This window comes from Apodemus sylvaticus, chromosome 3 (assembly GCF_947179515.1).
Source record: "Apodemus sylvaticus chromosome 3, mApoSyl1.1, whole genome shotgun sequence".
Classification (NCBI taxonomy): Eukaryota; Metazoa; Chordata; class Mammalia; order Rodentia; family Muridae; genus Apodemus; species Apodemus sylvaticus.
The window spans coordinates 71,301,316-71,314,995 of NC_067474.1; the positions used below are offsets into that span (position 1 = coordinate 71,301,316).

The 13,680-nt window shown below is 43.4% G+C and overlaps 1 protein-coding gene across 3 annotated transcripts in view; it reads left to right on the plus strand.

Annotated features, from left to right (window-relative positions):
* The window catches only part of Palm2akap2 (PALM2 and AKAP2 fusion), a 331,204-nt gene that overhangs the window by 63,483 nt on the left and 254,041 nt on the right, over positions 1 to 13,680 (plus strand). For all 3 annotated transcript variants that reach the window (XM_052176529.1, XM_052176530.1, XM_052176531.1), the window contains exon 2: positions 12,152 to 12,232. In XM_052176529.1, coding sequence (XP_052032489.1) covers positions 12,152 to 12,232 — 81 coding nt within the window. The remainder of the gene's footprint in view (positions 1 to 12,151; positions 12,233 to 13,680) is intronic.

Below are 13,680 nucleotides of genomic sequence, written 5' to 3' on the forward strand. Positions count from 1 at the left end.
TCATACAGATCTTTCACTTGCTTGGTTAGAGTCACACCAAGATATATAATATTATTTGTGACTATTGTGAAGGATGCCATTTCCCTAATTTCTTTCTCAGCTTGTTTGAGTAGAGGAAGGCTACTGATTTAATTTTATATCCAGCCACTTTGCTGAAGTTGCTTATCAGCTTTAGGAATTCTCTGTTGGAATTTTTGGGGTCACTTAAGTATACAATCCTATCATCTGCAAATAGTGATATCCAATTTGTATACCTTTGACCTCCATTTGTTGTTTGATTGCTCTAGCTAGAACTTCAAGTACTATATTGAATATATAGGGAGAGAGTGGGCAACCTTGTCTGGTTCCCGATTTTAGTACGATTGCAAGTTTTTCTCCATTTAGTTTGATGTTGGCTACTGGTTTGCTGTATATTGCTTTTACTATGTTTAGGTATGGGCCTTGAATTCCTGATCTCTCCAAGACTTTTAACATGAAGGGATGTTGAATTTTGTCAAATGCTTTTTCAGCAGCTAATAAAATGATCATTTTTTAGTGTGTTTAGGTAGTGGATTACATTGATGGATTTCTGTATATTGAACTATCCCTGCATCCCTGGAATGAATGCTACTTGATTGTGGTGAATTATCATTTTGATGTATTCTTGGATTTGGTTGGCAAGAAGTTTATTGAGTATTTTTGCATCAATGTTCATAAGGGAAATTGGTCTGAAGTTCTTTTTCCTTGTTTGGTCTTTGTTTGATTTAGGTATAAGTGTTACTGTGGCTTCATAGAATGAATTTGGTAGTTTTCCCTGTTTCTATTTTGTGGTATACTTTGATGATTTTTTGAATTTCCACAGTTTCTGTTGTTATGTCTCCCTTTGCATTTCTGATTTTAATTTGAGTAGTGTTTCTGTGCCCTCTGGTTAGTCTGGCTAAGAGTTTATCTTGTTGATTTTCTCAAAGAACCAGATCCTGGTTTTGTTGATCTTTTGTATAGTTCTTTTTGTTTCTATTTGGCTGATTTCAGCCCTGAGTTTGATTATTTCCTTCTGTCTACTCCTTTTGGGTGTATTTGCTTCTTTTTGTTCTAGAGCTTTCAGGTGTGTTATCAAGCTGCTAGTGTATGCTCTCTCCATTTCTTTTTGGAGGCACTTAGAGCTATGAGTTTTCCTCTTTGCACAGGTTTCATTGTGTCCCATAAGTTTTGGTATGATGTGTCTTCATTTTCATTAAATTCTAAAAAGTCTTTAATTTCTTTCTTATTTCTTCCTTGACCAAGTTATCATTGAGTAGAGCATTGTTCAACATCCATGTGTATGTATGTTTTGTTCAGTGTCCTTGTGTATGTGTGTTTTGTGTTGTTTTTGTTTGAACTTAAGACTAGCCTTAGATGGTGGTGGTCTGATAGGGTACATGGAATTATTTCAATATTTCTGTGTCTGTTGAGGCCTACTTTGTGACCTATTATATGGTCAGTTTTGGAGAAGGTACCATGAGGTGCTGAGAAGAAGGTATATTCTTTTGCTTTAGGATCAAATGTTCTGTAAATATCTGTTAGATCCATTTCGTCCATAATTTCAGTTAGTTTCACTGTGTCTCTGTTTAGTTTGTGTTTCCCTGATCTGTCCATTGATGAGAATGGGGTGTTGAAGTTTCCCACTATTGTGTGGTGTTTAGTATGTGCTTTGAGCTTTAGTAAATTTTCTTTTATGAATGTGGGTGCCCTTGCATTTGGAACATAGGTGATCAGAATTGAGAGTTCATCTTGGTAGATTTTTTTCTTTGACCAGTATGAAGTGTTCCTCCTTATCTTTTTGACAACTTTTGGTTGTCCGATATAAGAATGGCCACTCCAGCTTGTTTCTTGGGACCATTTGCTTGGAAAATTGTTTTCCAACCTTTGACTCTGAGGTAGTGACTGTCTTTGTTTCTGAGGTGGGTTTCTTGTATGCAGAAAAATGTTGGGTCCTGTTTCCATATTCAGTCTGTCTTTTTATTGGGGAATTGAGTCCATTGATGTTAACAGATATTAAGCAAAAGTGATTGTTACTTCCTGTTATTTTTGTTGTTAAAGGTGGAATTATGTTTGCGTAACTGTCTTCTTTTTGGTTTGTTGAAAGAAGATTACTTTATTGCTTTTTCTAGGGTGTATTTTCCACCCATTATCCTTTGTAGAGATGGGTTTGTGGAAAGATATTGTATAAATTTGGCTTTGTCATGGAATGTCTTGTTTTCTTTGTCTATGGTAATTGAGAGTTTTGCTGGGTGTAGTAGGCTGAGCTGACATTTGTGTTCTCTTAGGGTCTGTGTGACATCTGTCCAGGATCTTCTAGCTTTCATAGTTTCTGGTGAGAAGTCTGGTGTAATTCTGATAGGTCTGCTTTTATATGCTACTTGACCTTTTCCCCTTACTGCTTTTAATATTCTTTGTTTAGTGCATTTGGTGTTTTGATTATTATGTGATGAGAGGAATTTCTGTTCTGGTCTAGTCTTATTTGGAATTCTGTAGGCTTCTTGTATGTTCATGGTATCTCTCTTTAATTTAAGGAAGTTTTTTTTTTCTATAATTTTGCTGAAGATATTCACTGGCCCTTTAAATTGTAAATCTTCGTTCTCTTCTATACCTATAATCCTTAGGTTTGGTTTTCTTATTGTGTTCTGGATTTCCTGGATGTTTTGGGTTACAAGCCTTTTGTATTTTGCATTTTCTTTGATTGTTGAGTCAATGTTTTCTATGGTATCTTCAGGACCTGAGATTCTTCTGTCTCTTGTATTCTGTTGTTGATGATTGCATCTATTACTCCTGATTTCTTTCCAAGGTTTTCTATGTCCAGAGTTGTCTCCCTTTGTGATTTCTTTATTGTGTCTACTTCCATTTTTAGATCCTGGATGGTTTTGTTCAGTTCCTTCACTTGTGTTTTCCTGTAATTCTTTAAGGGATTTTTGTGTTTCCTCTTTAAGGGCTTCTACCTGTTGACCTATGTTCTCCTGTATTTCTTTAAGGGAGTTATTTATGTCTTTCTTAAAGTCCTTCATCAGCATCATGGGGTGTGATTTTAAATCCAGATTGTGCTTTTCTGGTGTGTTGGTGTATCCAGGTCTTGCTGTTGTGGGAGAACTGGGTTTGGATGGTGCCATGTTGCCTTGGTTTCTGTTGATAATGTTCTTGTGTTTGCCATTTGCCATCTGGTTATCTCTGGTGTTAGCTGGTCTTGCTGACTCTAACTGTGGCTTATCTGTCTCACAAGCCTGTGTAGCTGTACTCTTGCAATTCCCGTTCTCTCACTGCACACAGGTATGTAGGCACTCCTGGGAGTCCAACTTTCTTGTGGTGGTGTTTGTGTGTGTAGCTCTGTGGCCCAGGATCAGCTCTGCACTCTCAGACCTCTCCACAGTTCTCGGAGGTTAGCTATCTCCCTGTGACATCTGGATATGGCGCACTGTGGCAGAGGATGGTCCCCAGCCAGAGACAGAAACCAGAAGGCTCTTGCCTGAGGGTTCCGGATGAGTTCCTCTGAGCAGCAGTGGTGGTCCTACTTGTGCTCTCAGGCCTCTCCACACTCCTGCAGAGACAGAAACCAGAAGGCTCTTGCCTGAGGGTTCCGGATGAGTTCCTCTGAGCAGCAGTGGTGGTCCCACTTGTGCTCTCAGGCCTCTCCACACTCCTGCAGAGGGATCAGTGGTGGAAGGTGTGGAAGGAACAGAAGAGGAGTGGCATTCGGGAGAAAGGAGGTTTTGGTGGTTGATGGGTAGCGAGTCCTCAGGGCCCCCAGCAGCAGCTCTGGGATTCCAGAGTTGGGAGGGGTTCTTACCAACTGCTCTGAGTGCAGCAGGTTCTCTAGGGTGGATCAAAAGATGGTGTCTTCACAGGAGCAGACCAACCAAGAGTCTGCCCCAGCATAAAGGACAGGCAGCAGAAGGCATGGTTCATAATTGCATTTAAAAACAAACAAAAAATGCCCTCCTTTTTCAGGCATGGGCAGTTTTGACACCAGAATTGTGTGGAATCTTCAAGATCTCATCTGCTCTGAAAGGTGCTTGCATCCACATGTGGAGATGTCTGGGTAGTGTGCATTATCTTATCTGGACTGAGAGAACACTCTCAGGTGGTGTTCTAGGGTCAAACCGACTTCATTTCAAATGCATTTGGCCACTGCTTGTCTCACAAGATCTCCTGCACTTTACATACCCACCAAGCTAGTGTTCGTTAATAAAATTGAGGCAACTAAAGGTCCACATCTTAGACTGTTCTGAGGACTCAATGAAGAGCAGTCCCTGCAGAAATGCATGGCACTTAATAAGTTCTGTTGCTATTGTTACCCTTGTCCTTGGTATCCCAGGATCTCCCTGAATGTCAAAATGCACACATGTTCAAGTCCCTTCCATAAACAGAGACCATTTTTGCATAAGTCTACACACCTGTTGTCTCTAGGATACTTTAATTTTATATTTATTTAAACTTATTTCAGTGTGTATGTGTCTGTGTGTGTTTGTCTCTCTCTCTCTCTCTCTCTCTCTCTCTCTCTGTGTGTGTGTGTGTCTGTATTTGTCTCTGTGTGTGTGTATGTGATAAAGTGCCTACAAAGGATCTTAAACTAAATTGCTGTGGTTTGCATTTGACTTGACATTAATAAGTTACGTATGTTAACATTTCAGTATGATTAATCACAGTATTTCATCTAACCCCTACAGGATGTTTCTTGAGTTCCCTTTCAAAGGCCACTTTTAAAGTTTGGCCCAATTAGTGTATATATATTTCTTTTTCAAAGTCTTCTTTTGCTCTTAAATTTTCTGTCAAAGCAAAAAAAAAAAAAAAAAAAAAAAAAAAAAGGCATTTGTTTTCCTCGCTTACCACTGACAGCAACTAGAGGTCAGAATTGGTTGCATAAAAGACAAGTTATATAAATGGAAATGCCAGTCAAAACTAAGCCACAGGAAATAGAGGTCTAGAATTTTCCATGCCATGTGACAATGTTTTAAGTTGAATAGGTGCCTGGTCAGGCAGCATTTTTGATTACAGGAGATATAGACTTCTTCAGTTAAGCCTCCTCCTCTGTGTGTGTGTGGGGGGGGGGTGGTGTTGGGGACGATGTCTATGCATGGATACATGTGCATGTGTATGTCTGGCTCTCTCTCTCTCTCTCTCTCTCTGTGTGTGTGTGTGTGTGTGTGTATGTATATAGGTGCTCACATGTGTGCCTACGTGTGTACTCAAGTGTATGTGCACGAGTGTATATATGCATGAGTGTGGAAGGGGGTAGGGGACAGGCTCTGTTGTTCCTCACAATCTGTCTACCTTCTCTTGGGGAACAGTGGGGAATAGGGTCTCTCACTCGCCTGAAGTTGCCAAGTAGGCTCAGCTCTGCTGCCTGGCCTGTGAGCTTTGGGTATCTGCTTGTTTCTGCCTCCCCAGTGCTGGAATTTTCTTAAATGTAGGGTCTAAGAACCTGGAGACTAAACTGGGGTCTTTGTGCTTACAAGACAAATGCTTTACCGACCGAGCTCTTTCTATAGTCCTGCCTTAGGTCACTATTTTAAAAACATTTCTGGTGGAAATTTTTTCTTATTTTTGTGGGATCCAAAAGAATATATACTACCTTAATTTTCAGTGTACCCATCTACAAAACCAAATACTGATGTTGTAGTTTTAATGTGAATGGTCTCCATAGGCTTGTATGCTTGAATGCTTGGTTCCCAGTTAGTGGCACAGTTTCAGAAGGGCTAGAAGGTGTGGCCTTGTTGGGGTGGAGTAGATATGGCTGTGTTGGAGTTCATGTAGTCTTGTTGGAGTGGATATGGTCTTGTTGGAGTGGATATGGTCTTGTTGGAGTAGGTGTGGCCTTGCTGGAGTAGGTGTGGCCTTGCTGGAGTAGGTGTGGCCATGTTAGAGTGGATGTGGTCTTGTTGGAGTAGGTGTGGCCTTGCTGGAGAACGTGTGGCCATGTTGAAATAGATGTGGCCTTGCTGGAGTAGGTGTGGCCATGTTGGAGTAGGTGTGGCCATGTTGAAATAGATGTGGCCTTGCTGGAGTAGGTGTGGCCATGTTGGAGTGGATGTGACCTTGTTGGAGTAGGTGTGGTCTTGTTGGGGTAGGTGTGGCCTTACTGGAGAAGGTGCGGCCTTGCTGGAGTAGGTGTGGTCATGCTGGAGTGGATGTGGTCTTGTTGGAGTAGGTGTGGCCTTTCTGGAGAAGGTATGTCACACTGGGGGTTGGGGGCAAGATCCTCTCTGCCTGGTCCCTGCAGATCATGATGTACAGCTCTCAGCTACTACTTCAGCACCATGCCTGTCTGCTTCCCACTGTGTCGATTATGGACTAACATTCTGAAACTCTAAGCAAGCCCTCGGTTAGCTGCTTTAGTTTGTAAGAGCTGCCTTGTTCATGGTGTCTCTTCACAGCAATAGATCAGGAACTAAGAAGACAAGTGGTTTACTCATTTCACAGCAAATGGGCATCACTGAGACCTAAGGAACAGGAGTGAGCTCTGTGTTCAGCTAGCCACTTTGGAAGCCTGAATATAGTAAAGATCTTCCCTGATAACCTTGACATTCAAGTGAGTTTTAATATCTGATGGCGGTGAGGCAAGGTAGCTGATCTTGAATACTGATAGGCCTGTCATGCAAGCTTGACAGGCATGGTTAACTGGACGGTCAGTTGCACAAAGCTGAGTGGGCACCTCCCTGATTATTTTGTGCTTTGTCACCCTGCTTCAGAGAGCCCCATCCTCCATCTCTGTCCTCAGATCCATAAATAACATCATCTCCACAGGAGGGCTAAACAGGTAATTATAATGCAACCATGCCAGGGATGACATTCTGATTCCTTAATAGATGAATTTCCTCCAATTCCCATTTGCATGTTGATTTCCGTAATTTAATTTTTGCTGACAGATGTCTTAGTGTAACCTATATAAAACCTGGGTGGCTTGGTGATCGAGTTCAATCTCAAAAATCACAAAGAAATACAATCTAGTTGGCAAGGTAATTCCAGTATCGACCCTCTTTGGAGGGGGCCACAGGGGTGGGGCACAGCCTCAGAGAATGATTTCATCGACAACGGGTAGCTCGAGGTCATCTTTCCCAGAACTTTGGGCAGACATCTCAGCCCTTGCATTGCATATGTGTTTGTTGGCAGTGCTGGGATCGAACCTAGAGCCTCACACATGCCAGGCAAGACTCAATAACTGTGCCTCACCCCGGGCCCACTTCCACCTTACAAGATGCCAAGCTATCTTCAAGCCCTTTCCCTTAACTTTCCCAGACCTTCTCTCCTATGTGCTATCCCCTCCGCCCCCATTGCCTTCCCAAAGGGAAGCTATTTAAAACTGTTCTTTGCAGTTTTCAGCACTGTGCCTCTTTTTCTGTTCTGGGCTGCAGGAAGCTTGGGCACCAGCTAGCAGAAATCCAGGGCTACTGGCTCTGTGAGAGGAGAGGGTCTCAGAAATCCCCTTTAGCCCACCATGGATGGAGTTACAGCAGGATTTTCTTGCGCAGTCAGAGGAAAAAATATTACATTTACCATTTGTATTTTTTTTCTGTCCTACCATTTTCTTTTTTCTTTTCACCACTTATATTTTTCTTCTCTTATGTAAAATTTGAAATCTCTGGGTAGATACAGTTTACTGAGTATGTCTTCTGGCTTCTCATTTTTAGGCGCCGGAATGCTGGGTGTTAGCCCAAGTCAGGATAAAGTCTTCATTATCTGCTTCTTACAACTCTCCCAGTTCAGCCTCTCCTCGCCTCTCCCACCTCCTCATGAGCTTAGTCAACCTTTCCATCAATCCAAGATAGCCATTGTGGCTTTGTGGGTATTTTAAGTTGTGCCATTGAAGAGTTTTTGTTAAGTGAAGTTGTAACAGACCTCCCCAAGCCTCCACGGCCACCTTGTACTTCCCTGTGCCCAGACAGCATTTCATGCAGCAGGAGTGGAAGGGACATCATTAAGTTGCCCTAAAGCAGAGAGAGGCTTCCCTAACTCCCTCCGCTACCTCTTCCCACCATACTCATTAGACCTTTGGACAATTTGTGCTGCATGCTAGCAAATGTCCCTTACTAAGACTTTGCGTGTTTATAATGTTGCAAAACTTGAAAAAATACCTGCTAAGAAGGCATATTATTCACAGAAAAACAATGAGCATGGCTTGGGGGGAGGTCTCCCAGATAGTGGGGGCACCTGGAAACCTTCCTAATGGATTGAGTTCACCTCATTCCAGATGTCTCTTGGGAAGCATCGGCCCTGCCATTGGTTCTTACCATGTCCGTCAGAGTCCCCCTGTAATTCCTACTTCTGTTTTCTCTGGTTCTTTCCCAAATTAGCTTTTCAACCCTTTCCTCATATGCACAGCAATAGCAATCCACATGGATCAATTCCTCCATCACTATGACATTTGGTTCTATTGGCTAACAGCTGATGTGTATTCTATAATGTATACGTTGTCATTGATCACAGATGTGAATTCATAATGCATCTAAGTGAGAGTTGCGGATAAATGGGAACCCTTGCAGAGGAAAGCAAAGAGGCCATTCTGTTCATTTAGAGCTATTTAGTCAGCAGGTGTCTACCACCTATGCTCATCATGCGGTGTCCTTAGCTTTAGACATGTCAGCTGATGTCCCGGCCCTCTAGAAGCCCATAGTTTAATAGAGGGTGATGATGTCTATGTAGATAAATGAATAAAGTATTTGAAGTATTAGTGCAGAAAGACCCACATCCCTAAAGCTATAATGATGGCAAGTTCAAAGCCAACCTGTGTTATACAAAAAGACCTTGTCTGAAGGAAACGCCACCACCACCTATGCAGGAGGAAGAGAAAGGAGAGTGTGGTGAGGTCTCAGGAGAGAGCAGAGAAGGTTTCAGTATCCATGGTGCACTTTCAGTTGTGACAAATGAGTCACCCAGACTAGCTTAAGCAACGGGTGAACATCTCAGCGTTGATAGTTTAGGAACTCCAAGGATGGCTCTGGGACCCAAAGATTGTTTTAGGATCCTGCTCTCTGTTTCTCATCCCACTGCTTTCTGCATTGACAGCCACTCAGACAAGCACCATCTCGGGACTCTAGCGGAAAGAAAGGGTTCACTTTCTTTTCCCAGTGTTCCGTGTCTTTGGAAACATGCCCTCCTTTCTATTCAGGTCACTGTGCCACTGCAACTGGATAAAGGTGACTGGTTCAGGCTGACTCCTGTGTAAGACTGGTGGGAAGAAGGAACAGGGCTGTGTGACTAACCAGACTGGTGTCCACGGCTGCCTTTTACAGAGCCATTTTAGCTGCATTCCTCAGAGGGAGCTCGACCAGGAAGATAAACCCAACAACAGGCAGTCATTATAGCCTCGTGAATATTTAAGCTGTGCTTTCAAAGGTGAATAGTTTTTGTCAAATGAGGCAGCAAGAGGCCTCCATTATTGCTACAGAAAGCAATCGGAGTAAAACCAGGAAGACACATGCCAGGTCAGCAGGTCAGGAAACTTCAGGAAGTTGTTGAGGTTGAAGAATATATGGACTGAGGGTTACTCCTCATGGTGAAGCTATGGGATAGAGGACAGCCTTTTAGGCTATGCTGAGGAATCTAATAAAGCAGCAGACAGTCTGGGTTTTAGGTAAAGGATATGGATGGATTTTTCATAGTAGAATATTGCTGCAACCTTGTATGGAGACACGTGCTAGTGATCCCAGAACTCGGGAGGCTGAGGCAGGAGAATGATGAGTTCAAGGCCACCCTGGGCTACACAGTAAGATAGTGTCTCAAAATAGAAGAAGAAAGACTCTCCTTCTGATAACAGTTATAGAAGGGGACTTGATGAATGGGGACCAATAAGGAGATCACTACAGCAATCCAGATGAGGCTGAAGTGTAAGCATTAGGTCTCTGGTGTGCCAAAGGTCCTAGTGGACAATGTCTATATTGGTGGCATTAATAAAAACACACAAAAACAGGGGGAAGGATCAACAGGACTCTTATCTTTCAAGAAAATGAGAGTATGGAGTGATTCAGAGGGGAGTAATGTGGCTTGTTGACATAAGCTCAGAGGATCACATGTGAAGAGGGGATAGATAGCGGTGAGTGAAATTTCAGTCACATATGTTCAAGGTAACAGAACACTGGACTTGCCATCATCCATAGCTGCTATAGGATGCTCAATACGGGAATGCAGAGCTCAGAGGAAGACTGAAGATCTCAAGGATTCCCAGTTTGCTTTCTGTTTGGGGAAGAAGGAATCTAGATACAAAGCTTAGTCAAGTGACAAGTGACTAAGACAGAGCTGAGTCCTTGGTGGTCCAAGTAAGCTGGTGTCAGGAACCAAAGTGTGTCCTGCAGTGGTAGCCAGCTCAAGCTCCTCCTGACTCCTCACTCTGTTCTGAATAGAGGTGGAGGGCATATTGTGATGGCTAACCTCGTTTAATGGGTAATAAGTCTCCTGTCTAGGGAATAGTTTGTCAACATGAGGGCATCTTGGGAGTGAAGATTTTCCATTCAAATAAAGGCACAGGAGAAGGAACACGTAGGAAAGTTTTGGGAAGGACTAGACACACAGAAGGCACATTGAGTCATGGGTTACTTGTATATATAGCATACTATATCCTGCTATGGTTATAAGGGCAGGAAATCTGCATATCTTGATAATCAATGATAATAAATCTAGAGTTCCCAGGACTGGGAAAGAAGTCCTTGCCTTATCGTGAAGCTCTGAGATGCTAGGAGGTGGGCATTTTTTAGTAAGCCCTGCTTTTCCCATCTACTGTCAGAAATGTGATGCATACTTCGGTCATACTCTGGCATTCTGTAACATTTGGCTACATGATATTGATTGGAGTCCTTTGGAAAATGGTTCCTAAAACACCCACAGGTCTAATTTGGCTAGAAAATTCTGTCCCTACTTAGATAGTACATTCTAGTGGCTCAAGATTATGAACTGATATTTCTTAAAGTTTATATATTGCATACGTTACATTGATTTGAACAGTAGTGATATGATCAATCCCCATTTTTAATGGCATTACATTAAAAATCAAAGCTTCCATTAGCACCAAACGAGGCAGCCAGATCTCAGCTCCATTGTATCCCCCAGGATTTGGCTGTTCTGCTATGAAATACCAATATTCCCTGCCTAACAGTTTCTCCCTACCTCTGTGAGTAAAGGAAAGTGATTTATGGTTGAGCACGTCTCAGGAAAACACCCCTGTATACTTCAGCAACAAAACATTGGCAAGTCTGCAGTGGGAAGGGCAGGCCTCTCTGTCCGTATGAGTCACACTTCTGTGCTGTCTATTGTCTGCACTGGAGAAGTATTAAGAAAAAAAATGTGAAGTGTGCACTCCAACGAAACGGTTATAGTAGAAATGCATCCCTTTCGAATGGGTTTCTAGGCATTTCCTAGAAATGAATGTGTGGCAAAGCAAATAATTGCAGACCGAAGTGAGTGAATTGTTCCAGGCTTTCTGGATGGATCATTTTACTTATAAGACACATTTCGGCCATGTGATTTGGACAGTCTCCATTCACGAGACCCAGGCAGCTTAAAACTTATTTAAACGGCACCTAGTTAGTAATGGACAGGGCTGGCACTTGGACCCAGGCAGATCCTAGATGTTTTATTTACCCTACCCTCAGCAAGCCACGCCCACATGAAACACTTTACCAGGACGCTTATTTAAGCAAGGACCACCCCTCTCATTTGCCTCGTTTGGAGTGTCCTATTGGATGCTTTATCTTTCCACATTTAAAATTGTTCTATATTATATCTGCATGTGATCTGAATGAGAAGAATTCAGCCTTAGAATCCCTGCCACCATTTCATCCTATCTGCAGTTTGTAGCAACACCAAGACGTTTTTTATTCTTTGTCTTCAAATTAGCCCCCACACAACACAGAGAGCAGCGGTGGTGTGTGTGTGTGTGTGTGTGTGTGTGTGTGTCCCTGTCCTTTCCTTCTGAATTAAATTGTTTCTCACGGAGCCCACCGCAGGCGCATTCAGAGAAGGCTGCTCCCTGCAATCCACCCAGCGACGGCGGAGCAGGTGACGCTGCGTGCGTGCGCTCAGCCTCTCTGGAAGTCTGCACAGATGTGTACCGACCGTTTCCACTCCCGCTCCCTGCCTTCAGATTCCTGGAGCCAACACCCACCCACTCTGACAGCCTCTTTCTCTTTCTCTCTCTCTCTTCATTTTCAAGGAAAAAAGAAAGAGGCAGACGGAAATAGAAGGGAAGAGACGACAGCTTGACGAGCAGGTACTGCTGCTCCAGCATTCCAAGGTAAGCAAGCGGCGAACCCCAGGAACCTGTGTGCTACTAGCCCTGCAGACCACACTTCTCAGAGCCTGGCAGAACCTGCCCCGCCGTGGAGGCGGGAGTGCCGCCCGAACCAGCCTTTTCCCCACACAGCCAGGAGAGGGTCTCTTGTGATTTTTCTCAAATTCAGGCACCGTTAACAGCATTCCGCTTTCCACGAGCATGAGATTAACACTGCTCCTGTGCAACATGGTAGACACATAGAGAAACTGCATGTGAATACTCTACATGGTCCGAGTTGTTTCTCTCGTGTATTTTGTTCGGAGGCTCCAAAAGCTGTGCTTAACATAATGGACTTTTTGAAAGTGAAAAAAAGAATCTTTCTTGTTCAGAGGGGTGGGGGAGGGGGGCGAGGCAGTGCGATCTAATAAAGGAGCCATACTGCATGCTTCTGATTGCTCAGTTATTTTATTTTGACTTCACAATATTAGAGATATTATTAGATACCTTATGTTAGAACGAGAGATTGGTCAAACTTGGCTTTTAAAGGATTCTACTTGGTTCAATGTCTATTGTACCTTATTAAAAAGAGAGGCAATCAGGGCGGGGGGCGGGGAGGGGTTGGGGAGAGGAGAGTTGTGACTTTTTCCGCCCTCTAAAACATAATGCGCTTAAGCACTGTAATTGATTGCCGTAGAAGAGCAGCTCTGTCACTGTCACAAATGCCCCACTGGTGGCTAAATGTTACTTTCTGCATGTTCAGATAATAATGTGGCCATGTTCAAGGACCAGGACTATTCCTGTTTTTTTTTTTTTTTTTAAGGAAAACCTCCCACTGGCCTCAAGTTTCCATGCTCTTGTGTGTGCAGAATGGCTGTTCTCAGGGGCCGGTTGGGAGGGGGCTGCTGATGGGCTGGCGTGGTACTGCTGCGCATGCATTATTGCTACTCTGAAGCAGACTGGATCTTTACTCTTGAATGTTCTCTGGAAAACCAGGTTGTGTTAAATGAATCCCCCAGGGAAGGATCGTGAGCAAACCGGCTCACACTTTCAAAGAGCAGCCCGACCTATATCTGCTCAGCATGCTTGTGAATTCACCACGCACAATACATAACCAGAGGCATTCATTCCAGAGGAAGAAAAGCAGCAGGGTGTCAACTGGCCATTTCTGTCTGTTTCTTCACGCCACCTCCAGACCTGTCTCTGTAGCAGCCTGCACTGTATTCAAATGCTGTCACTGTCTCCTGACAACATTGTCCAGACAGGACTGAGGCTAAAATTAGGATTATCTTTCTACAGAGGTGGGGCTTACAAATGCTAACAGGTTTGCAAAGGCCAGGCCAGTCTGGAAAGGGCAGCGACTCTGGCCCAGAACGCAGGCAGTTCATCCCCTGTGATAGACATATACTAAGAACTCAGTTACTTATGGGCCAAAAGGAGAAGTTTCTGGTAAGAGAGAGTGTCTTTGGCAG